This window comes from Emys orbicularis, chromosome 17, assembly GCF_028017835.1.
Source record: "Emys orbicularis isolate rEmyOrb1 chromosome 17, rEmyOrb1.hap1, whole genome shotgun sequence".
NCBI classification, from domain to species: Eukaryota; Metazoa; Chordata; order Testudines; family Emydidae; genus Emys; species Emys orbicularis.
Genome location: NC_088699.1, coordinates 3,784,920 through 3,809,096, shown reverse-complemented (window position 1 = coordinate 3,809,096; position 24,177 = coordinate 3,784,920). Strand labels below are relative to the sequence as shown.

At 50.7% G+C, this 24,177-nt stretch overlaps 1 protein-coding gene across 2 annotated transcripts; it reads left to right on the top strand.

The window, feature by feature from the left end:
- Positions 1-106: 106 nt before the first annotated feature.
- On the top strand, positions 107-21,835 carry ZSWIM7 (zinc finger SWIM-type containing 7). Of its 2 annotated transcripts, none has more exons than XM_065418293.1 (8): positions 107-258; positions 1,705-1,825; positions 2,168-2,266; positions 5,090-5,111; positions 9,014-9,116; positions 17,362-17,466; positions 18,867-19,036; positions 21,604-21,835. In XM_065418293.1, the coding sequence occupies exons 3-7, from the start codon at positions 2,191-2,193 to the stop codon at positions 18,996-18,998; spliced, it is 438 nt and encodes a 145-aa protein (XP_065274365.1). In that variant the 5' UTR covers positions 107-258; positions 1,705-1,825; positions 2,168-2,190; the 3' UTR covers positions 18,999-19,036; positions 21,604-21,835. The 2 variants fall into 2 exon arrangements, with proteins under 2 accessions (XP_065274365.1, XP_065274364.1); XM_065418292.1 differs by lacking the exon at positions 107-258 and adding an exon at positions 330-532.
- The last annotated feature ends 2,342 nt before the right edge of the window (positions 21,836-24,177 follow it).

The following is a 24,177-nucleotide window of genomic DNA, read 5'->3' as shown; positions in this document are numbered from 1 at the left end:
GAATCACCCCCCCCACGGCGGAAGTAGCGAGTTCATGTGACCAGGAAGGGGGCCAAGGGGAAGTGACGTTTCAAGGTCATGTGACCAGTTCAGCGGGGGTGGAGGGCGCAGCGCTGGGGGTTGGGCCCGAGCCAGGCCCCAAACAGGGGATTTGCAGTGGTGCGGGGGCCCCGCAGGCAGGCACGTCCCCTCCCAGCATGCCCTGCGGCTCTGCAGTGACATATCCCATCCCAGCATGCCCTGCGGCCCCGAGGAGAGGTATGTCCCACCCTGCCTTGCGGCCCTCACAGGGAGCCATGTCCCAGCATGCCGTGCGGCCCTGCAGTGACATATCCTGTCCCAGCATGCCGTACGGCCTCACAGAGAGGCATGTCCCATGGGGCTGCCAACCCTCCAGGATTGTCCTGGAGTCTCCAGGAATAAAAGATTAATCTTTAATTAAAGATTATGTCATGTGATGGAACCTCCAGGCAGACATCCAACCAAATTGGCAACCCTAATATCCCAGCATGCTGTGTGGCCCTGCAGAGAGGTATGTCCCAGCATGCCTTGATCCATCTTGAATTGAGCAGATGTTTCTGCCTGCCCCCTCATAAGCACATCAGGGTGAGCTCATGCAAGGCGTAGAGGAGCAATGCACTTGCTGTGCCAAAAGAGACAGTGCTTTGGGTGGACGGGATGTGTGAAGGCCCTTTTGTGGACAATTCTCGGCTGTTAGTAATGATAACTGAGTAATGATAATTGAGAGCTGAGGCTGGAGAGTTTGTCCTGTGAAGCCCTAATTCTCCAGTCCCTCGCTCCTCGGTTTCTAGGGTGGAATCACTTGACTAATTAGGCTGTCTCTGATAGTGTTGCCACCAGTCTGGGTTTTGGCTTCTGTGTCTGGCTGCCATTTAGGGGTGCCAGGTGCCTGTTTTTTGACTGGAAAGCTAGTTGGAAAGGGGACCTGGCAGTGTCCGGTCAAATGTACTGACTGGACACCAAAAGTCTAGTTACCGCTGTGACAGTTTGCTCTCCTCTCCCCCCCCCCCCCCGAATGCCACTTGATGTGCTGGGATGCCAATGAGTCAGCCTATTCTGCCAGCCTGGGTCCCGTTTACCTGCTCGTGCTGGGCTAGGCTAGGCTCACAAGCCTCTTCCAGCCAAGTACACAGGCAGGGCCACGCCCGGCTGCACAGAGAGACAGAGATCCGCTCTGGAAAGATTCAGCCTTAGGAGCTTGCCCCAGCACTCTGGTGCCCACTCCCTTTAAGGGGTACAAACCCAAAGGTTTTATGAAATTCGCCCCCTCCCTCATTGTGGAGGAAGATATACACAACTTCTTGCTCTCTCAGTTAGAAATTACATAAAACTGGGTTATATTATAAACAAGAAATAAGTTTATTAACTACAAAAGGTGACTTTTAAGTGGCAAAGAGGTAGCAAACAGAACGAAGCAGATTACCAAGCAAATAAAACAAAGCATGCAAACTAAGCTTGATTCACTAAAGAAATTGGTTACAAATAGTAATTCCTCGCCTTAGATACTGTCTTAGGTAGAGTCCTTCACAGGCCAGATATCTTTCCAGCCTGGGTCAAGCAGGTCTTCCCCCCATCAGTTCCAGTCCTTTTGTTTCCAGGCGTTTTCAAGTATCTCTTTGGGCGGGAAGGCGGAGGAGAAAGGAACTGAAGACCTTGACTGTTTTCCTCCCCCATCTTATATAGGATTTCCATAAGGCGGGAATCCTTTGTTTGATTCCCCCACCTCCCAGTGGAAACGTTCAGCAGTCCAGCCTCTGCCTAGGAGCAACCGAGACAGGTCACCGCTTGCAGGGAGCCGCCTGAGGTGAGCGCCGCCCGGATCTGACACCCCGTCCCGCGCCCCAGCCCCTTGCCCCGAAACCCCTCCCATGCCCCAACCTCCTGCCGGCCCCGCACCAATTGGATTATAAACCAGAATTTCAATGAAGATCGGGAAAGGCAGGTTATAGAACTTTCCGGTTGGTGAAGTGCTGGATAAAACAGCTTTTACTGTATAAGAAATGCTGATAAATAATCAGTTCCCTTCCCTTTGCCTTATCTGGGGGTTGAAATCATCCTTCGTCCTAATAAACTGTCTCTAGTTACTGTTTCTGTGGTGACTATTGATTTCCCAACTTCTCCCTGCCCTCTGCTGTTTTGATTACAGGGTTCGGTTGAGTGTTGAGGACGATGGAGGCCACTTTGCCGGCAGTGGCAGAGGAGCTTTTGAAAGAGATAAAAAAGGCTTTCCAGGAGACCTCGCATGGTATGTGGAGAAAAGCACAGTCCTACTGGGGTATTTGTGGTGCAGTCATAGCCTGGATAAGACGCCGAAAAGCTTTGAGATCCCATGTGAAAAAAACCACTCCTGCCGCGTGGTGCCACAGTCTGTCTGTAAAGAGACATGGCTACCCATGGTGGTTTATAAATACCAATAACGTCATAGCTTTCTGGGGGTCAGGCATTCAGCGTAACCTTGCTCAGATCTTCTGAGGCCCTAAGGAATATGTGGCCTTCAAAGAACATAAAGGGGCTTGAGCTTCGGAAAATGCTGAGCTCTTGCCCTTTGAAAATGGGGCTCTTTTAAAGGGACCCAAATGGGATGCCCCAAAATTGGGGCACCCAAAATCCGTAGTCACTTTTGAAAATGGAGGCTATCTCGTAGTTACTCGTAAGCATCTCATTTCAGCAGCATTGTACAGCCAGTATTGTGAAGCTTTTTCGTTCTATGCCTTCCAGACTTTACTGCATGTGGGTCGTCCATACTTCCAGTTTCACCTCTGCTAGGCCAACTTTCTGAGGCTCTAAGAGGTTGAAGTCCTTATTTATGGCTGCACAGTTAGCTTCAGTGTCAGTTACGTGTGGTGACAGTGCTGGAGATAGGACTCTTGAATGGGGATGCTAATTTGCATATCATTACCCAGAATTCATGTTCATGGCTATTGCTATAGTATTTCTGTGTGCTCACAGTCTTACTAACTTCAAAGCCAGTGACAAAACAACCTATACAGAAATGTTATAGTTGTCCCAGTTAACCAGCAGAGGGCGCTATACTACTGATCATGATGGGCTTCTTGTTCAGAGGGCAGTAAGCAGCCCAAGCCAACAGTTAGGTCCTGGCCAATTAGAGCAGCTAGTATGGAACAATTGCTATTCGCTGCACGCTGCGTTACTGAGATATTTCTGTAGCCCACGTTGAAAGAGTCCTGTGGTGTGTGTTTAGATGGCAAATAGACCAAGTGGCGCCTGCAGAAATGGAGTGTCTGTTTAAAGAATATGTTCTGCCTAAGCCAGAACCAAAGGAAACGGAAATACAGGGAAGTCCATTTGACCGTCCCTTTAAAGGAATGGCACTGGATGGCTAGTTAGCATCGAAACAGCCCCAGTGACTGAACTGATTTTCCTGGAGCTCAGTGTATGTGCATTATGGGTATTGTCAGGTTAGTTTAGGTCCACAATCTAGGTTTGATTTTGTTCCATTTTATAAAGGATTTTGTACAAAGGTAATGTGAAACCAACAAAAAAAAAAAAAATCAAGAAGGGCTTTTTAATGTAAATATCCCCTTGGAATGCTGGTAACATTGTACTGGGACCTGAGAACCAGAAAATGAAACCAACCAGTCTAGTTTCATTATCCAAATTGAGTAAGGTTGGAAAAGTCGGCTAACATCAGCCATGGAGAATACATTAGACTGTTAGAATATTTACAGTTGTAATGATCTAAAGTCCCAATCCCTCAGTGACATCCATGTGGGTAGACCCCCACACCCACCCTGAATCCCATTGGAGGTAACTAAAGGATCAGATTGCAGGATCGGGGCTAAACTGTTAAGTAAAACAGGTTGAGGATTTTTTTTTAATGTAATTACTCACTTTAACAAGTGCCCCTGTTAAAAAGAGACATTTTTCTATGTTCAAAATCAAAAGCTACAAAACATCGGAGATGTCCGAGACTGTGCTGGGAAAGGAAAAGCACTGTTAAAAGACTAGAATTTATATGCCACAAATTTATCAAGTGACAGTTTGATTCCAAGGTAAAATTGCAAGGGAATCAGCCTGGTAATGTGAAGTGCAAGTTGTTAAAACCTTCAGGCCTTTCTTACAATTTTTAGATGTAGGATATTAGAAAAGTACATGTATTTGTGGCTCCATATTACTCTTTAAAATTCATCACTGCAGCTCTGAATCATCTTTAAAAATATCTGCACTTAATGTAGGTCCTACATATAAGAAGTCATATTGAACATGCACAGTTTTGTTTATATGTGTGATCTACATAAGGAGTGGCAATTGGTTGTTAGGTTGATTTAAAAAGAAATGTTTCAAGGGCATTGGGAGACTCTTGTGACTATATTAACTGGGGAGAGCCCAGCATACTGTGACTGGCTTCTGCTCGGGGGTGCATATCTGGGGTGAGATCTGATGCTGGAGAGGGGCCAGGACTGGAATAGTGGGGAATGTTGCAGATCAAGATTAAGGGACACCTGCAGAACTGTGTGTGAGGGACCCGGGACTGAAATAGCAAAGGATGCTTCTGCTGAAACGAAAAGACACCTCATTGTTTTTAAATCTGGTGCAGTATTGCGCAGCAGCTAGAACCTAGGAACTTGACTGTTGGCACCTCCATCTCATGAGGATCTGTGGATGACTCGTCTGAAACCATTCCAGCCCAGCATCCCCTATTGCTGAGCCCAGGAGTCAGCAAAAATCGACACTGGTTTTTGCACCCCACAAACAGAGTTCCCCCCCAATGCATTGTCCATGTGTTTTTAATCTGAGCAAACAGGGGCTACCTATTGTGCTTTAAGAGGTAGGAGGGTCATTCTTCACTATCAGTGTCTGCCTGTGATTCTGACACCATCACCACTGCGGTCATGTATTGTGAATTCTCTCCCCTAACAAACCACTGCACTGCTTCCTATGTCTCTCTGTGGTTAGGGAGGCTGGATTGATCACTGTAGGGGACAACCCTGCATGCCCTATGGGGATGGACAAAGTGGAGCCCACGGGGCCTCTTTCTGTCTCTGATTTCAGAGGATCTTTTGCAAAATGTTTAGCAAAATGAAATGTCTTTGTCTTTTTGTTGCAGTTCCTGATGATCTCCTGCTGGCGTAAGTACTTTCTGCTCTGCTCCTCATCCCTTCCTAGAGGGCACTCTCAAGTACTTTATAGTTTGCTTTTTTCCCTCTGCTGCCTTATGTCTTTTTCTGTTTGACCAGCAGGCGTTTCTCGTGAAATGTAGCTAAATTTTTAGCAGGTGGTGGAATTGAATGTACAAGCAGCCTATTTGGGGGGGTTTCCCGGGGCTCTTCGGATTCCCCAGTGTCTCCCAGCCATAGTCTGAGCTCGTGTTGTAAAGCATTCTAAGCAAGGGTGGATTGGACATCCAGGGACCTGGGAGGTCTCTCCAGAGTCTTAAGGCCAGGTTCAGACCAGAGGTAAGGAGATATGACTTCAGTGAAACCAAAACTTTCTTTCCAAATCACCCTTCCAGAGCTTCACATCTCCTGATGCCTTTATGCTGTTGTGAGCACAGCAGCGTCTTCGGGTTGCCCTCTCTGTCCGAGCCAGAGGGACACGTGGTTGTAAAAGAGGGAAAGAGAAAGGAACCTATAAATGTATCCACGCAAAATAATTGGCACCTGGAAGGTCATGCTGAGAGTCCCATTACTGCCAAGATGCCTGTGGAAAAGGGAGCCCGGGGCTGGCTTTCAATACCTGTGATCTGAGCCTGGAAATATGTCAGCCATAACCCAGCAATGCCCACAGCCAAGGGACTGAGGGGCACACAGCCCCCACCCCTCATTGATCCATGGCAGTGCTAGTACAGAAGCAGCATACGCAGGAGAACACACTTTTACGGTCACACTGTGATGCTGCATTCTGACCTGATTATGGTTTCAGACAGGCAAGGGTTGACCGGAATCTTTCAGGCCTCATTGGCTTTGAAAATGAGGTTTCCAGTGTATCACTGGTAAGTGGAGTGGGGTGAAATGTTTTTGACAAATAGTAAATTTGGTGAAAATGCATTTTGGGTGGGGGGCATCGAAACTGTTCGCAAGTTGGGATTGAATTTTGTGAATAGTCTCAGCTGAAAAACAATGGAGAAAATTTTAAAAAGTCGGAACGGTTTGTTTTGACTTTTCGTTTTGAAGGGGCACCTCGTTTGGAAATTTAGCTAATTAAAAAGGGGTGATAAATATTAAAAAATGACACAAAATGAACCCCCCCCCCCCCAAAAAAAGGAGGGTAAATGAAACATTTTGTTTAACCTAAATTTTTTTGGTATTTTTGTTTCGGCAAGAAAAAACAACAAAAATCAGTTTTGACTTGAACTGAACCAAATTTTGGGGGGGCTTGATCCCCAAACTTAAAAATCAATTATTCGCTCAGCTCCTCTGGTAAGAGTCTCACTGCTTTTCTGTAGGTTGAGAGAATCATTCGTTTTTACTCCAGGGCTCCCTGTCCTCCATGGGCCATAACTGGGCTTGGAAGAGTTAGATGTTACTTGATAGATGTCAGAACTGTTGATTTCTTTCTCAATCTAAAAGTGAAGAGGAGGGAAAAGAATCTCATTGTAAACTGAGTAAAGTTATTTTAGTGGAATTCCATTGATAACTTAATAACTGTTGATTATTAACTACTGTCCCCCGCCCCCGCTCAGTTGCCACCAATTCCCTCTGGCTCAGGAATATTCTAATTCTATTCCTGAATCTGTTCTGAATCTCGCCTCCTGCAGGCACTGCATTTCAACTTGGCCGCTGAGTTATTTCCTGCTAGTACAAAGATGTACATTGATAAAACTGTATTTAGGGAAAAATCTCCAAAATCTCTGCAACAGCCATTGAAATTCATTCAAATCAACCCGTCCCAACCGTAAACCCAATCTAATCATTAAGGAATGTGTCATGCTGGGAATCCTTCCCAACCTCCCACTCTTTCCTTTGATGAAATCGCTCCCTGTTTGCTTTGAATTTCTGCCTCTCCTCCAAGAGTAGGTCTGGCTGTTCGGCGTGTAATCAGTGACGTAGACTTGAGCCAGTTGTGCTGCTGAGAACGTAGAGCTCCGTCTCGGGTTCATTGTGTCTTGACGGGGATCAAGCACATTCTTCCCAGAATAAGAGGCTTTTCTCCTTCCTTCTGTTCTTGTTTTTAACCATCTCTTCCTTCACACATCTCCTTGTTTATTGTTTACCTTTGTGACTGATCCAGACTGCACGGGTTTTTCTCTGTGGATAAAGGGTCGATAAAGCTTATCTTTATTACCTCTGAACTCTTTGGAACGCAGTCAAACCAGCAGGATGTACAGATCCAAAATAACTTTTAAGCCTCTGAGCTGTTTGGACAATAGGTTAAGGGCTCAGGTATCCATAGCTGGCACACAGTTAATCATATAGCCCTACGTGATGTCTAACACATGCAGATAAAAGCCTTTCTGCAGGGGTGCTGAATGTAACCGCCTCAGAAGGAATACAGAAACTCTAGTCTCCCACTGGAAGTCACGAGCGTCCGCCCTGCTGACAAATGTGCATCATCACAATGGAATAGCAGGAGGAATTCTCTAGTCATTTTCAACCCTTGGAATATGAGCGGGAAGCATCCGGATAGACTGTCACTGTGCATGGGCGTAGCCATATACAGGGGAGAGAGTGAAGTATTTCTCCCTGGCCTTCAGCTTTGTACTTTCCCAGCTTGCTTTGGGGCAAAGCAGAGCGCTGACTTACACCTCAGTTATGAGACTCAGCCTATGACACGACCATTGTAAACTAATCCGATCTCATGCTTCAGGGCATGAGCTAATTTCTCCTGGGGTCAGGAAGGCGTCCCCTTGCCCCATCTTCTGTTGCACAACAGACCCGTTCATTTCCTCCTTAGTATGAGGCATCAAATGTTGGTCACATCTGGAGGCAGGATTCCAGACTGACTGGACCAATGATCCCACCTGGGACAGTGACCCCTGTGCATGCTTAGGCTGCTCTGTGTGCCTAAGGAAGGAGGGATAGCTCAGTGGTTTGAGCATTGGCCTGCTAAACCCAGGGTTGTGAGTTCAATCCTTGAGGGGGCCACTTAGGGATCTGGGGCAAAATCAGTACTTGGTCCTGCTAGTGAAGGCAGGGGGCTGGACTCGATGACCTTTCAAGGTCCCTTCCAGTTCTAGGAGATGGGATATCTCCATTAATTAATTTTATTTATTTATTTACTATCAAGTTAAAAATCCCCCGTTAAAGCCAGACCCTTACCTGTGTGGCTGATAATAGCTTGTGTCCGCAGAGTTCAAAGACCAGGCCCGAAATCGATGCCCCTTTTTTCACTTTAGTTGGAGACAGTGACCATTTCACTATCTGGGCCTCTTGCACTTGGCCAGAGCTGCTGGGTTGCAGGTCACAACACTGGAGAAGGGACGTGTCCTCCCCATATAGAACCTGTTATTTGTCAGCTTTAAAGAAGAAAAACTTCAAAAACAATTTATTTTAAATTAAATCTTATTGCGGGGGTTGAAAAATCTTGGGGGATTGTTTGTGATTGGGATGGAAAGCGGGGCAGTGTCTCTCTCATATTCTTATCTTCCACCCTAGACATGAGAATATGAAAACCTTACGGATCCTCTCAGTGGGTGGGATCTGTCCCTCCAGAAACAGCCCCACATGCCAGCAGCAGTCTCCAGCAGCCAGGTTGTCTCCTGGAGTTGGGGCTGGGATTGGCAGTCCCGTGGGAGAACCTGAAGAAAGGAGAGAGAATGACCAATGTGCTTCGCTGCTCCTAATCAGGTTTTATTTGGGGGCATTGAGCACGTCACACTAAGGCAGTGCTGGGATGTTTGCCGAACACCTTTAGAGATGCACTGGGGATCCCTGGCCACACGCATCGTGGGCTCTGCTTGGTTCAATGACCTTTAAGAAAGAAATCTTGCTCCCATCAGAGCCAATGACAAGACTCCAATTGATTTCAAGAGGAGCAGGAGTGGGCCCTACATTTGCAGCACAGCCTAACCCAGGGACCTCTTCTTTTCTAGGCTGAAATTTGTATTTGGCTCATCTGCTGTGGCGGCCTTGGATTTGGTTGATCAACACTCAGTCACGCGAATCGTGTCTCCTAGTGGAAGGGCCGTGTACCAGGTACAGACCAGGCTTTCTCCCGGCTCACTCGCAAGTTCTCTAGTCTCTTTTGGTTGCTGTCTGCCCACGTGGCCGTGTGCCACGTTGAATAAGGAAATGCACTGACTGCTTCAGAACCTCCTTAGGTAGAGAGGGCTGTGACATGGAAACATACCGCATCTTAAACCGGGACAGGAGAGCCATAGTGCCAAGGGGTAATGTAACCCCCACGGCATAGAACGGTGCATTACACCTCCCCGAGAAGCATCCAGCTACTCCCAGAGACAAGACCATTCGTCTGGCCTGAGCTAGCAGCTGCCTGTGCTCTATGGATACCGGTGTTAGGATAATGTTTTCCAGGGATCACTGATTTCAGTTTAGTATTTTCATCATGTCCCTCTAAGTTCTGTATCACTTCTATCCCTTGGGAACCTTCGGACAGGGCCCCATCTCTGCAGAATAAGCTTTGATCCCATTTTTACCCATCCCAATGTGTCCCCGAGTGTCCTGAACTCTGTGTCTAGCAGCGTGTGCTACCAACGGGGGGGTCACTCTCTGCCCAGCCGGGGGCTGTGGACTAGTGACTTCACTGCCAGCGGAGGGAATCTGCTGCATCTGGAAGCTGTTTAGGGAACTGGTGTGAATTGAATGAGGGGGCACAGTCCAGCTCACAGTGGTCAAGTCTCTATATCCCAAAAACCACCATAATAATTGGCATCCTTGGCAGAGAAGCGAAGGTCTGAATGGGCCACAGCGATCCAAGTGCCCTTGCCCACAGAGTGGGGTCCTCCAGGGCCAGGATTGAGACCTGTTAGCAAAAGGGGCTGATGTGTGGAGGCTCCCCACGCTGTGCCTGTTGGGGGATAAACAGGACTGCCGTCCCCTTCAGTGCCAGTGCAATATCTTGCACCAGGCTCAATGCACCTCGGAAGAACGACAAACTCTGCCCTTGGTGTTGGAACAGCCCTGAGCGGCATCTCCAGCCGTCTTCCCTACAGCTACAAACGGGCCGGGTTGAGATGTGCTGCCACCGCACACCCTTCTGTTTAACTGGGGATAAGATCCAGTCACTCCCTTTGCCCTGGATAAGGGTGATCGTTGTCACGTGTTCAGGGGCTGTGGTGTTCAAGTCACGGGAGGAGCTTTCGCTGTTCTTGGGGACTCCGGAGAGTGTGTGGGACCCACCTGTAAGATCCGATTCATAAACCCAGGTGCCTAAGAACACGGCCTCTGGGCTGAGTTGAGGGGTTGCGGTTGCTTGTTGGTGTTTCACAAGGACTAAGTGCTGCTTCCAGGGCCCTGAGGCAGCGTCTGTCTCTGGGCTCCAGTGATTCTTTGGGAAGACGCCTCCTTTATTAATTGGAGGCCTTGAGGCTTTTCCTTCCTTGTTGCTGCTCTTATTAAATACCCAGCCTGAAAAGCCCAGCCTGGGAGCTCCCAGGCTCTGTGCTGTGTGTTTTTTAGGGCTAAAATGGAGCATTGCATGCTGGGATGTGACGTCTTAACCAGCTGCATCTACATATTAAGGCTATGGGGAGCAGCAATTTGCGCCATTTTGTCCCAGCTCCGTGCAGCCTTTGAGCCCTTTGCTGGGCCCAGGTTTGGACTCCTCTAAGTGGCTGCAGGCAGCCTTTGAAGTGAACCCCCATTAAGCTGAGGCAGTGCGGTGGGGAGACCCCAGCTCCGCCTTCGTGCTTCTCTTTGTCCATGCAGGCTCAGCTCACCTTGCAGCAGCTCCTCGCGGCCAGCGGGGCTGGACACTTCGCGTGCTTTAGCTCTCCGAGCCCCTGGGTTTCCATTCCTTAGAGGTAGCTGGACAGCGTAGTGAGCACGCGTGCTCTATATGTGTTGTTAATGCCTTGTGTGTGGCATGGCCAGCTGTCTGACTGCCGCCCTCCCGTCTCCTGTTAGCAATGGAGAGCTCTTCCTCCGCCTTGGCCGCCAGCGCTACCACTGTGAGGAAAGGCTGCATTGGAGGAGATCCTTCTCCCTCCACCCGAGCAGCTCTGCTCCCTAGCTCAGCGACATGGGGCGTTTCTTTGTGCTATGGCCAGTGCTGAAGGCCCAACCGAGAGCAGGGCCCCGCTGTGCCGGGCACTGCACAAGGAGAGTGAGCAAGCCCCTTCCCCAAAGAGCTCCCAGCCTTGATCGTCAGTGACCGGGTCCTACAAAGGGGCAGCTTCACCCTTCTGGATGCTTTGAGGTGTTTGCCTGGCAAGCCGCCTACCCAGCTAGTGCACATGCCCTCTCATGTGTTTGCCCCTCTGAGGGCCAGATCCTACTCCCATTGACTGGAGTAAAACCCCACTGACTTCAGGGCAAAATGGACCAGGCTCTTTGCTATGTGATTGCCTTTGACAATCCCCAGTGGGACCAACCGATAGTTACAGTTTTCCTTTACGGATTATCATTCGCTAACGTAGCCCAATTAATGGATTTTCACTCACAAGAAGAGATTTCAGAGCTGCTCCCCTCCCCACTTCAGGAGGCAGAATCGGAGGCTGGTTCCTGTAGGGGAAAGGAGCAGCAAGTCTTGGCCAGTGATCAGAGGGTTAGACAGACAAGCCAAGTGGCCAACCCACAGGCGCTGATAAGTGAAAAGCCCCGCCCCTGCTCCACTCACCCTGCACCCAGCAGCGGTCTGGTCTTTCCAGCGGTATCAGAGAGGAGGACGGGAGTGGAATGGCAAAGTGGAGTGAGGACATCTTCCCAGATGATAAATAGCCTGGGGGTCGGGCGTGCGTTTGTCAGCCCCTTTCCTTTTCTGGGGAGGGGGATTGCTGCTGCTGTAATGTCTTTGCTGTGGAGGCCTCTGGAGAGCTGTTCTCTTGGAGGGCTTGAAGCTCCATTGCAGCGCTCCTCCTTGCAGCTGTATCCGCCGTTCCGGAGGTGCTGAGGCAAGGGGCAGAGCCCCCCAAGGACTGTGACTGGAGCCGAGACGGGAATGCGATCAGGGGCTTTGTCAAGGCCACGTCACTGAGGTGGCGAGCAGCATGCGGAGTAGCTCTGGATGGGTGCATTGTCTCACAGCTCATTACCCTCTCGTGGGCCGGATCCATTGACGGCTCAGTGCTGATGTGACCAGCTGAGGAGAGCCGTGTCAGTGGGCCAGACTTCCTGTGTGCGCTTCCTCCCAGCAGAGGAGAGGGTCTGCTGGGAGCGAGGGGAAAGTCCTCAGCGGGGCTAGATAATGCATAGATCTACCTATCAGACAAACAAGTCTTGGACTTGCCCTCAGGAATGGTGCCCCTGCAGCCCAGGGCTCGGACGCGGATGGGAAGGGGTGTCAGTGCTAATGGACTGTACCAGCCCCCAGTGCTGCCTGTGGTCCATCATCCTGGATACTGCTTCAGAAACAGCCTCCTCCCGGCAGGGCCGGCTCCAGGCACCAGCCGAGCAAGCTGGTGCTTGGGGCGGCAGATTGTTCGAGGCGGCGTTCTGCCCAATCCTAGGGCGGCACGGCCGCTTTTTTGTTGTTGTTGTTCTGCTCCGGCCCCCCTGTAGGGGGCAGCGGCGCGGAGAACCAGAGCGCCCTGCAGGGCAGTCCTCTTCCTTCCCTCCCCGCCGACCGGAGCGGAGCCCTCGCGGCAGGCGGCAGGAGGCGGCGCAGCGGGAGGGGCCGCGTGGCAGCGCCCCTGCTGTAGCCCTGGCCGCCCCCTTCTCTCTCTCTCCCGCCCGCTCCCTCCCTCTCCCCCCCCCCCCAGCCGGTCCCCCTTCACCCGCGCTCCGGCCGCGCCGCAGGTTGTTTTGTTTTTTTTTGCTTTGCCGTTCTGGCCGCCCCGTTTTTTGTTTTTGTTTTTTGCTTGGGGCGGCCAAAAAGCCAGAGCCGGCCCGGCCTCCCGGACACACGCCTGATGCGGCTCCCTGCAGTGTAGATCACTTTTCCCTCTAGCGGCCGAGGTGGGCCAGAAACTGGCCTCAGTTTAATTTCCCCATCCAAGTGAAAGCAGCGCTTTGCCCTCCTGCCCAGTGCGGCAGTGCAGGGACCGCATGGCTGGCAGTGCAGGGACCGCATGGCTGGCAGTGCAGGGACCGCATGGCTGGCAGTGCAGGGACCGCATGGCTGGCAGCTCCGGGCCTCCTATTACAACTTCCGTTGGGACCCTCTAGCCTCATCTGAAGGGCTCTCCTAGTGCTCAGCTGAACTGCAGCCTGTGGGCTAAACCCAGCTCCCTGGAGCTCCGGAGTGGGGATGCTTCAGACCCGCTGGTGACCTCAACAAGCGGTGTCTCGTCATTGGTCAGCGGAGACACAAGCACCAGCCAGCGGCAGAGCTACAAGCCGTTATTTGGGGGGGTTTAAAAAGTATGCAAATGTAGATGGAAGCTTTGGGATCCTGGCAATTGTCAATGCGGCCCTTAATGTAGCCAAGTCTGGGCACCGGTTAGCCACCCCCAACGTGACCGGTGATGGGTACTCAGCAGGCCATGGAAGTGAAGCCAGCCAGCGGGAATGGGGTGAGATGGCAAATATTTTTCTCCTCAGGGTCAAGCTCAGACTAGGCATCTGAAGCCTGTTCCATCCCTCCTGCCGATCTTCCCCTTGCTCCCTTCAGCTGTTGACCTGGCCTGATCTGTTTGTTTAGTGTTGATCGTTCACATCCTGCATCTTTATTAGATTATTTGTTTAAATATATTTTCATTTTCATTTCCTAGAACTCTGTGGCCGCCTGCCCCGCTGTCTGTAAACAGATTAAAATGCTCATGTGGAAATGTCTGCTCAGCTCCTGGGCTTAGCCATATGGTGCTGGTTAATCAGATGCTGGTTGCAGGGAGATGGTAGATGATGGAGGAACCTGGCATTTGCTGGAGTGGAACACTACTCACCTGACACTTCCCCAGATGCCTGTGCAGCCAGTTTTCCAGCACTGCACTATCCCTGCCTCCTGTGCTGGTTTCCCCTGGACCTCGTCTTATCCATGCCACAGACACACACAGTAAGAGAGGAAGGTTTGGAAGTTTAAAAACTAGCTCCTGGCTGCCTTGGTTCTTTGTGCTCAGGGGCCTTTCCCGACGTGGGACCCACAGCAGAGCCTGGCTGCATGTCTGGTGACTTCCACCTCTTCCCGCTCACCGGCCATGCAAGTGGGGTATGTGCTCCTGTCTCTGAGGTCAGGATCCAGCTCCCAGCCTTATTCACTCCATTGGCTCGACGTATGTCACAGGAACCCCAGGGTGGTTTCCTCTCGGAAGCTGTGTTTTGGTTGGGTTTGATCCCTCTGAGTTCTTGCAGGAGGGGATGGACAAGCCCCTGGGAGTTTGCAAAGCAGCCCTTGTTTCCCCAAGACTGGAGAGAATGATGAGAGGAGACAGCGCAGCGTCTCAGGCGGAGGGAAGCAGGGCAACTTCTAGGTCTGGCCGCCGCATTTCAGTGCTGCGTGGCCCATGGATTTGAGATTCCACCTGAATCAGAGAGTCGTGAAAGGCCTGTTCTTTCTGGGAGGGACAGCCAACGCCACGGGGGAAATGCTCAACCAGAGCAACGCTGGCAGCTTCTGAACTCGACTGAGGGAAAGTCGCCATCGAAATACTTAATCTTGCAAGCAAACAATCAAACGGGACAGAGAATAACAAGCCTATTGCAAGTGAAACAAACAGTGTGGAGTGAAGGGGAGCCCAGGGCAGGCAAGGAGAATAACCAGTCTCTGATCAAAGCCCAGTCTCCTCCATAGTGTAAACACACCCCGGCTACCATTTCTGCTCCCCTCCAGGCCCAGACCAGCTGGGAAGCAATCTGAAAACCAGATTGGGGATGGGGAGAGAGGTGAGTGCTCCCAAGTAAAATATTGAGCCGGCCCCTGGGACAGTCAGTCGGTCGGCACGTGGCTGGCAGGGAAAGTGGCGCTGCGGTGCAGAGACGTTCCTAGGAGAGCTGCTTTCGGGATGGCAAGCGGAGCACTGGATTTGGAGGTGGGATAGTGTGGGTGTTAGGAGGAGGCTAGAAGGAGTGCGGTTTCCTGAAGATGGATGCCAGTGCGCAGGATTCGGACAGTCTCTGCTGCTTGCTCACTGTTAAGCCAGGGGACGCTGTCTCGTGTGCGTGACTGGGACCCAGCCAAACCAAAGCTTGCTGCTCTGTGGGACTAGAGCAAAGAGTATTTGTGGGGTCGTTGGAGCCAGTCAGGGCCCCTTCCTTAGGGCTCGTCTACACAGCAAAGCTTTCCAAGTCCCATATAAAACCCGTGTGGACACGCTTAGTCCAGGACAAGAGTGGGGGGTTTTGGTTTTGCTTAAACCCCTCAAAAGCAACATAAGCCGGTGCTGGAAGAGGAGCATTCCCGTGGGGATTACACCAGCATAACTCCAGCCTTTCACATTCCCCCCGCAGCATGGATCACTCTAACCCTCCGACGGGTAGACAAGACCTTCGACGTCAGTGGAGTTGTGCTGGGGGTCAGGCCCGTGCCCAGTAACTGGGCGGATTTAAAGGAGATCGGGATGGAGACAGGTGCGATTGGTTGTGATGTCAGTGAAGCATGGACGACACTAATAGTCTAGTCTGCCCACCCAGGCCCTCTAAACAACCTTGTGCAGTTGGCTCCGGGTAAATCTAAGGGAGGGGATTCCCCCTTTCTTTGGATTACCCAGGAAAAGCTGGGCCAGACACAGGATACCAGGGGGGACCAGCTATTGAACTTCCCTGGCATTAAGGCCAGGCCAAGTCCCCTGCCTGCATCTGCAGGGCTGACAAATGCTGCTTGGGCATAATGTGAGCTGCACACGCAGGCTGGACTGGATTCAGATCTCGGAAACTGGGGCACCGCTATTGTAGCCAGATTGACACTGGTGTAACTGAGAGCGTAATCTCTCCCCACCCTGTGCAGCAGAGGAGCAGGAGGCTCAGGGGAGAGCACCTGATGGGATTAACTCCTACAAGCCGTTTTCCTGCCTGCCAGAAGTTAAAAGTAGGAGGTTCTGGGATGGCTTTTTCAGGCTGTTCACGTCAGTCCCAGCAGCGGCCAAGAGCGCATCTTGCCTGTCTGCTTCCCTGCACTGAAAACATGCCCCTCCTCTGCTGAGTGGGGCGTAAGCCCCACTAGTGGTGTTTCCCCCACCCCAGTGAAGGGGCGGCACATGGGAAAGGGACTCAGACACTTTCCTCTGAAACGGTCCCAGCACAGAGACGGAACAGCGAGGCCCTTTCTCTGGAGACCTGAACTTTGTTTATTCAAGAAAACTGAAATCCAACAACTGCAGCTGCTTGTGCCAGCCAAACAGCCAGACCCCCTCGTGGCTTCCAGCCATTGCAGCTGGCTAGGAGAAGAGTCCCCAGCAAGGGCTCAATTCTGGTTTATTTCCACCCCCTGTCCTTTGGGGCCCGGGGCTCACAAACTCCCTTTGTCTGGCAGAGATACAAGAGGTTTGTCCGCCCCTTCTAGCCCCTGGGAACTTGCTGGATGGTCTGAAGATCTGGGGTAGCCTTGAGGGGTTTTACACTCCTCTCCATCCACTGAGAGGTTGGAGCCTAGCTCCGGTTTGGTGTGAGAGGGGCCATGTGCTCAGCAGCAGCAGAGTTCTCTTAGTCCATGGGCAGTAGAATCTCAGCTGGTGCAGAGGAGCGCTGCAGGCCCATCGCTGCCCAGTTGGCAGCCCCCGTCCCCAGTGCACAGGTTGTAAGTCAGGGAGTGTTTGTGGATAAGTAGGCAGGGTATTGTGACAAATCTGTGCTTTGGGGCATGCTTGGAAGTTAGTTGGGGCAGTGGGGACGGAGCACAGCCAGCCCCTTGTCTCTGGCATTTGTCGGACAGAGTTTTCAAGACAATCAGCAGCCAGGTTGGCCCAATTCTCCTGGCTCCTTTGCCCCCTGAAGTATCAAATACCTCACAGTGCTGTTATCTGCTGGGCAGGCGGGCTTGACACTGGCCTCTCTTCCTTTAAAACACTCCCACCCAGGGTTCAGCTCTCCCCGGGGGAGAGACGGCGTGTACACGTCACCCTAATGCGGGCACTGTGTCTGCCCGAATGTCGCCCTGTGGTAGCACTGAAGGAGCTGAACCAGCAGCCCCTGCATAGAATAGGCCAGAGAGTGGCCGGGGGAACCTGGCTCCTGCCGTCGCGTGAGGTTCCAGAAGGAAAGCGCAGGCACGATGTGCTGGATTCCAGGGGGCCCCGTTCAGGATGTGCCACTCCAAGCTCCCCGTCCCCGGGCAGTTTGCCTGGCAGCTGGGGGAGTAAGTTAGATGTGGCGAGTGGCAGGGAGTCAGGAGCGAAATGGCAGGCAGAGCCCCCCGTTTCTGAGGCCCACTCTGTGAATCTGTCTATTCCAGGTCCTCGGGAGTTCAGGCAAACTGTACACCTGCTACGCCTCCTGCCACTTCTGCACGTGCCCTGCATTTGCTTTCTCTGTGCTGCGGAAGAACGACAGCCTGGTGGTAAGCTGCCTGCCTTGAACGAGTGGGGGGGAGTCTGTGCTGCTGACACACTTCCCTGAGCTGGATTTCATGTACCTGGGTTGTGCAAGGGAGGAAACGCGCAAGTGTTGAAACGTTGGAGCAATCTGTGGCCACCATGCCCTGAGCCAACAATGGGGAGTCATGTGTGAGTAGCCGGGCTCATGGGATAGTGTTGGTTTGCAATGAAGTGTTACTATTTATGACAGTAAAGATCAGTGGCCCCTGGACTCATCCTCAGGCTGCCTTTGTTGTAACAGGTTTCAGAGTGGGAGCCGTGTTAGTCTGTATCAGCAAAAAGAACAGGAGAACTTGTGGCACCTTAGAGACTAACAAATTTATTTGAGCATAAGCTTTTGTGGGCTAAACCCCACTTCCTACTGTATTTTCCACTGCATGCATCCGATGAAGATATATATACACAGAGAACATGAAAAGATGGTGGCCCCCAATCTTTTCAGAGAGAGAGTGTGAGTGTGTGTGTGTGAAAAATCTTTCTACTGTATTTCCCACTCCATGCATTGATGAAGTGGGTTTTAGCCCACGAAACCTTATGCCCAAATACATTTGTTAGTCTCTAAGGTGCCACAAGTACTCCTGTTCTTTTTGTTATAACAGAGTCTCTACTGGATCCCAAAGGGAAGCCTCATCTGCACTGAAGTTCAGTACACTTGCCTACAGGAGAGGGGAACAGTCAGTGTGGGGGCTGAGGTGATGATAAGGGTGCAGGGCACGGCAGTGCTTCATAATTCACTTCCCCACAGGGAAGAAAGACCCTTCAGTCCTCTGGGTAATATCCTGAGAGCAGAGGGCATCTCACATCGGTGAGCTGATACAGTCAGCAGGAAGCCTGTTGTCTCCATTTCCTGCCCTCTGAATAGAGAGGCCAGGCCCATGGTGTGTTTATATGGGAACCATGTGGCTTTGAGTTGAAAAGACTTGGGCAAGGGCCTGCAGGAGCTAAGACCAGGGATGATCCTGGCTATGGCAGGCGTGGGGCAGTAGGGCCAGACATTAGTGAGCCTGGGTCTTTCCTGTCGTTGATTCACTGGAGGACACAGTGTGAGTTGGGCCCTGTGGTATCTTCAGCCAGCTGTGTGGGGAGCAGGGGCACACTGCACACAAGACACCCAGGAGACCTGATGCAGGTAGGAGCCCCAGGCTGGCTGTACCAAAACCTCGGGGTGAACATTGCCTTGTCTACACAGTTGATTTGGGCCCGGCTACTGCCTGGGGTAGAATTCTTTACCTGCTCTCTAGCTTGTGCCCGTGTTCTCTTTGCTGGGATTGGAACACGTTGGGGTCGGGAGGAAGCCCTTCTTTAAACCCGGCCATTCATGGGTCACCTTTATTGCTAATTTGCTCATGTCTGTATCTTGCAGTGTAAGCACATCCTTGCCATGTACCTCAGCCAGGCCACAGGCGCATGCCAAGAGCTATCTGTCTCTGACCAGCAGCTGGCAAGCATCTTACTGGCAGAGGAAGAGGAGGAAGGACCTGGGACCGTGTGCTAACACCCTCTCTCCTGCAATGCCTCCCTGGCTCCTCTGAGGTACATTGACTAACATCCCTAAGCCAAGGGATCAAGGCAGATAGTTTTCCTCCCAAGCTGAATTTAGGCTGGAAATTATTTAGCAGCCCTGCACCGTTGCATTACTTAGTTGTGTTGTAATAAATGAATAATATGAAGCCTCATAACATTAGGCTGAGATTTTGTGACTTCCATGCCCTTCATCTCACCTGCTGCTGTGGTTCCTGCAGGAGCATTAACTATTTCTGGGCCTCAAGGGTTTGGGACAGTGGGGTTATGAATACAGAAGTGCAGTTTTTTTGGTGATTTCTTGGCCCTTCCTAATGCTTCCCTAGTGCAGGGTTGATCTCTTATAGTAGCTTCTTTGCCCCAACACATCTTTTGGGGCTGGCCTTTTATTAGTGTAGCAGCCTGAACCCCTCCGGGGTACTAAGGGTAACCCAGCAGGTAGAAAAATGTCATTGGTACCACGTTAGGCACATACCCAGTGGTCATTCCCGGGGGGATGTAGATGCAACCCTCATGGGAGGTGTATTGTATCATGTTATGGGGCATAAAATCACAGAAAGGGCTGTAACTCGTAGAATCAGTCTAATTTTACCAAAATTGTCAGAAAGCTTCTAAATACAATTGATAATGCAAGTGTGTACTCCAAATAGTCCTGTGTTGGAAAGTTTGGGAAATATTTAACCCCCGGTGTGTATATTTTATGCGTTGTCCTATACTTTTTTGCCTTCAGTTAAAGCAGAAATCTATAGTCACATAACAGTATGAGCATGTTTGTACCATGTAATACCTCACAATATTTGTTGTCATTTGTAGAATGGACTCATTTGAGAAATGTTTTTCTGTCTGCTATTTTTATGAAGTTATGTAGATGATAACTCCTGCCCCTCAATTATAAAACATAACATCAAAAATATATCTGCTCAGCTGGAGACATTAAGCTAAACAAGCACATATGATACAACTGTGACAGTGTCGCTGAAAATAATGACAATACACTGTACACAACTTATATAACTGTAAGGACTTTTAGTAGACGGTCTTGTATGAATATAGCATGGGAATACTCTAATGTAACCCCTACATACAACTATGAGCTATTTGATATCTAATGCAATGCCCCTTTGGGCAATATTAACTGACAAAAATAGTCACAGAAATTTGCAGGCTGTTGAAACATTTCTACTGCCCCTCAGAACCTGTCTCTGATGTGTTCAGTGCTCTGTCGCTGCGCTCGTCACTGTCACAGCCGCATGCATCAAGCGCACCAAATCTTCCCTGCAGCATTTGCATCTCCTTGTTGCACAGGTGCTCTCACAGCGACACTGCACAACGGTGAGCGTCGTGTTCCCGTACTACACTGTTGGCAGAGACCTGAGCCCAGTTCCTGGGCTAGGCTGTGGAGTTCCCTCAGGCTTGCCTCTGTAAGCCCTTCCACTTTAATTAACTATTAATTGGGCCAAAGCAGCCCCAACAAGCTCTCTGTGGTGCAGTGATGAGGTTGTTCAGCTGGGAAGTTGGAGATCCTGGTTCCGTTCCTGAGCTAGGTGGCACCCTCATGTAAGCCTCCCTCTGTTGTTCCTCTGGAAGCCTGTCCACCTTAATTAAATATCAATTGGCCTAAAGCATAAGTACCCAACAAGCAGCCTTGTGTGGTACGGTGCGGAGGGTATTAGGCGAGTCTCCAGCCACTGGACTAGGGTGTGATTCTGATTCCTGGCCGTGCCCCCATCCTCCAAGGAGCAGGATAAGGGGGAATTGAGCCCAATTCTCCCACCTCCTGAGTGAGAACCTGAACCACTGAGCTACACAATGGGCCTGAGAGTTGCTGTGACCCAATTATTTAATTAAAGTGGAGCCGCTTCGGCAAGAGCACCCCACACCAGCGCATCCCTTTGCGCCACGCTGAGCAAATGCACTTGAGAGCCCGCAGAAGCTTATCAAATCCCTTCTCCTCAGGCCCACCGGGGAATGAAACCAGACCCCCCTCCCACAAATGGCTGAGTCTCCAAACCACCCAGCTACAGCAGAGGCCTCTGTCCCCTTCGCCACTGCTGGTTTGTGGGGCATTAGGCAGATACTTAATCTCACAGGCAACAGTTTAGCACCGAACTCACCGGACCGAGTCCAGGAGCAGGTTCCTGCTGTGGGTCACACACTGCGATAGGCACCAAGCTGCATAAACAGCCAGGCTCAGCACCCCCACCCCAGCGGCTAACGCAGGCCGCTCCCATCCTTAGCTGCCCAGCTCTCTCCCGCCTGCGCAGAGCGAGCCTAAGCACCTAACTCAGGCTTTGGGGATCCCAGCATTGTGCTGATGATTTTCTAGGCATCTAAAAGTCCATTGTGAAATGAATAACTGTTTTGATGTATTACATGGTGCAAACAAGCTCATCCTGTTATGTGGCTACAGACTTTTGCCTTAACTGACGGCAGCAGAGTACAGGAAAATGCATAAAGTATCTCCCCCGGGGCTAAGTATTTCCCAGCCAGCCCTATTTTGAGTACACAGTTACGTATCAATTGTATTTAGAAGCTTTCTGCCAATTTTGGTCAAAATTAAACAATGTTTCTTTATCTAGGCCCTGAGTGACGCATCCCAGAGCCCAACTCCACATTGAGTGTTGTGTCTGTTGCCCCCCGCACTCCGGCCACCTGGCTCTGTCTCATTTGCAAACGCGGCCTGTTCTCATCTAACATCGCTACCGGAAGGGCATGCCCAAAGAAACGACACGGCGCAAGGTTAGGTTGTTTTCAGTGGTAAATTTAAGTATTCGTTCTGTATGTAAATAACAAAGTTACTGTAACTACAAAGCCCAAGTAACAAGTGGCAAATACCATCCAGCCTATGTACATCAGGAACACAGGGGTTTCGTGACATGTGAAGAACTCCAGCCACGGGCGGTGCAGAGTTCCTCTGCCATTTTACTTGGATTCACATTTTTAGAAATCTTCAGCGCTCATTTTTTTTCCTTTCAAACAACTTAGTTAATAAATTAAAAGAAGCCAGTGGCACATCCCAGCTAGGGAAATGGTGACAACAGCACATGGCAAACGTCCCTCTGGCTCCTCACAGGTATATCAGAAGGGATCTGTAGTGGATCCTGGCCTGCAGTGTAAACGGTCACCTACAGCTATTCCTTGATCAGTCATTAACTAACTGCTGGGCCCCTGCTTTAGTACTGTGCATTATGCTCTCTTTCATGCACTCTAGACTGCAATTTGTTTTAAGGAGAAGGAGGCCAGCACTCGGTTTTTGTTGCAATGACATATGTGGGTTGCAACCCTCCCCGACCCACGGGTGAGACCCTGGCTGGTCCCTTCCATGATTAACAGGAGCGAGGCGGCCAGAGACAATAGAGAGATTGAAATGAGATGAGTCCGGCTGAGAAGGCAGGAAGTGGTCACATCTGTGGGACGGACTGGGAGCAAGGAAGTTGCACCAGAGATGAGCTGCAAAGGGAAGGAGAAAGACACAGGGCCATAATTTTAACCCTTTTGATACTAGCTGAAGGATTAACAGGCTGACTGGAGCCAAAGTTGGGACCTGATATAAGTTGATGGCAGCAGGTGCAATACCATCGAAATCACAGTTCGGATTCAGTCAGGTTTGGATCTGGCCCTTTGTAGCCACAGGGCAGCTAACCCATCTCCTTGCCTCCTAGCGCAATGGATGGTTAGAGGCCCTTGGTCCCACAAACACCCAGTCTCACACCTGTTGATCCACAGCAACCTCCCTCATTGACCCCATCAGGTCAGAGGCTTAGTGTAAGAAATAGGAGGGAATTTGTTCTTATTCCGTTTAGTGCAGTGCAAAATAAACTAAAAGAAATGGAAAGCTGGCTATAGCGTTATTCAACTTACATTTACCAATGACAGACCGCTCTAGCCATCCCATACCTGCTCTCTTCACAGCGACTGCCTTGCGAAGAATGGCAGGAGCGGGCTTTGGCTTCCATCGCTCTCACTCAGGTTAATGGCACTTCCTTCCCCACAGACTCCTCCTTCCCACAACCTGGCCCCAGAGGGGCAGCTCTGAGAACCTGCATCCTCATCCCTTTCTCCGAGCATGAGCTGTGCATGTGAGCGCTGCCCAGCGGTGACCATATTAAATACACAGGCATGAACTACGGCTCCCTGGTGGTCACATGCCAAGTGGCTCAGAGATTAAATTTGCCACTTCACTGGCACTTTAAGAACCTTCTCCTAAAGTTCCAGTATAGAAGAGGATTGCAGCCTAAGCCTGTAGTTTGCAGACCTAGGCGTTGTTTTGCCCTGTAACAAGCCAGTTTCTTCTTTCCATTAGCACTGTTACTGGGTATCATTTTTAATGGCCAGTCTGGAGTCTGGTAGGAAATCCGGCCCTTTTGCCATTTCTACCCTCCCTGTCAGTGTCGTACAGACGCACAGCTGTAGGCGTTTGGGGCGAGGAGGGGGCTAGTTTTACTGGAATTCTGAGCCCCCTTAGAACAAAAGGGCATACCAGGTACACACAGCTGCTCCTTGCATCCTGAATGACAGCTTCAACACAGTCAACTCCTTTGGAGCGAATAATGATGCAAATGCTGCATTATTCTCCCCACCTGTGTGTCACTGTGTGTACCCAGTTCATATATTAAATAGGGCTTAGTCATTTAAAACCCCCAAAAGCTAGGTTTGCTGAGAGTTAGTAACCCGCAGTGCACATTAAGGCATCTCTGCCCTTCAGTGGAAGTATAGAACGGTCAGGGGCCAAGACGGTGCAAATTAGCCCCTGAGCCAGGGCTGTGGTTGTAGCTATTTTCGACCCAGTCTAACCCCCCCCCAAGAACCAAACCTTACTCTCCCGTTAGCACCTGTTCCAAAGGGCTGGGCTGTGCCATGGGTCCGTTGCTTGCAAGACAGCATTTTAACTTCACAGGCCAATTAAATCCCCTCCAGGACCTTCAGATAACCAGACATAACCCCCCAAAGCTAGGAGAAAGACTTCTCAACATCCTGAGCTCACCCCACAGTGCACTGGGAATGCAGCATGGCCCTGGGGCTGACAGTCATCAGAACAGCAGTTAGGTGCAAGGCCAACAGGAGCTGCAGCTCCTGAGGGCACAGAGCAGCACACACTTGGATCCTGCCCTCTTAAAGGCAGCATGAGCTTTGCCCTTGACTTCAGGGGTAAC

What these genes read in the sequence shown, in the direction of transcription:
- ZSWIM7 (XM_065418293.1), top strand. Translation starts at nt 2,191, where the DNA reads ATGGAGGCCACTTTGCCGGCAGTGGCAGAGGAGCTTTTGAAAGAGATA. An exon ending in TTTCCAGGAGACCTCGCATG is followed by an intron (nt 2,267 to 5,089) that starts GTATGTGGAGAA and finishes TTTTTGTTGCAG; the next exon opens with TTCCTGATGATCTCCTGCTG. An exon ending in GTGGAAGGGCCGTGTACCAG is followed by an intron (nt 9,117 to 17,361) that starts GTACAGACCAGG and finishes TGTCTATTCCAG; the next exon opens with GTCCTCGGGAGTTCAGGCAA.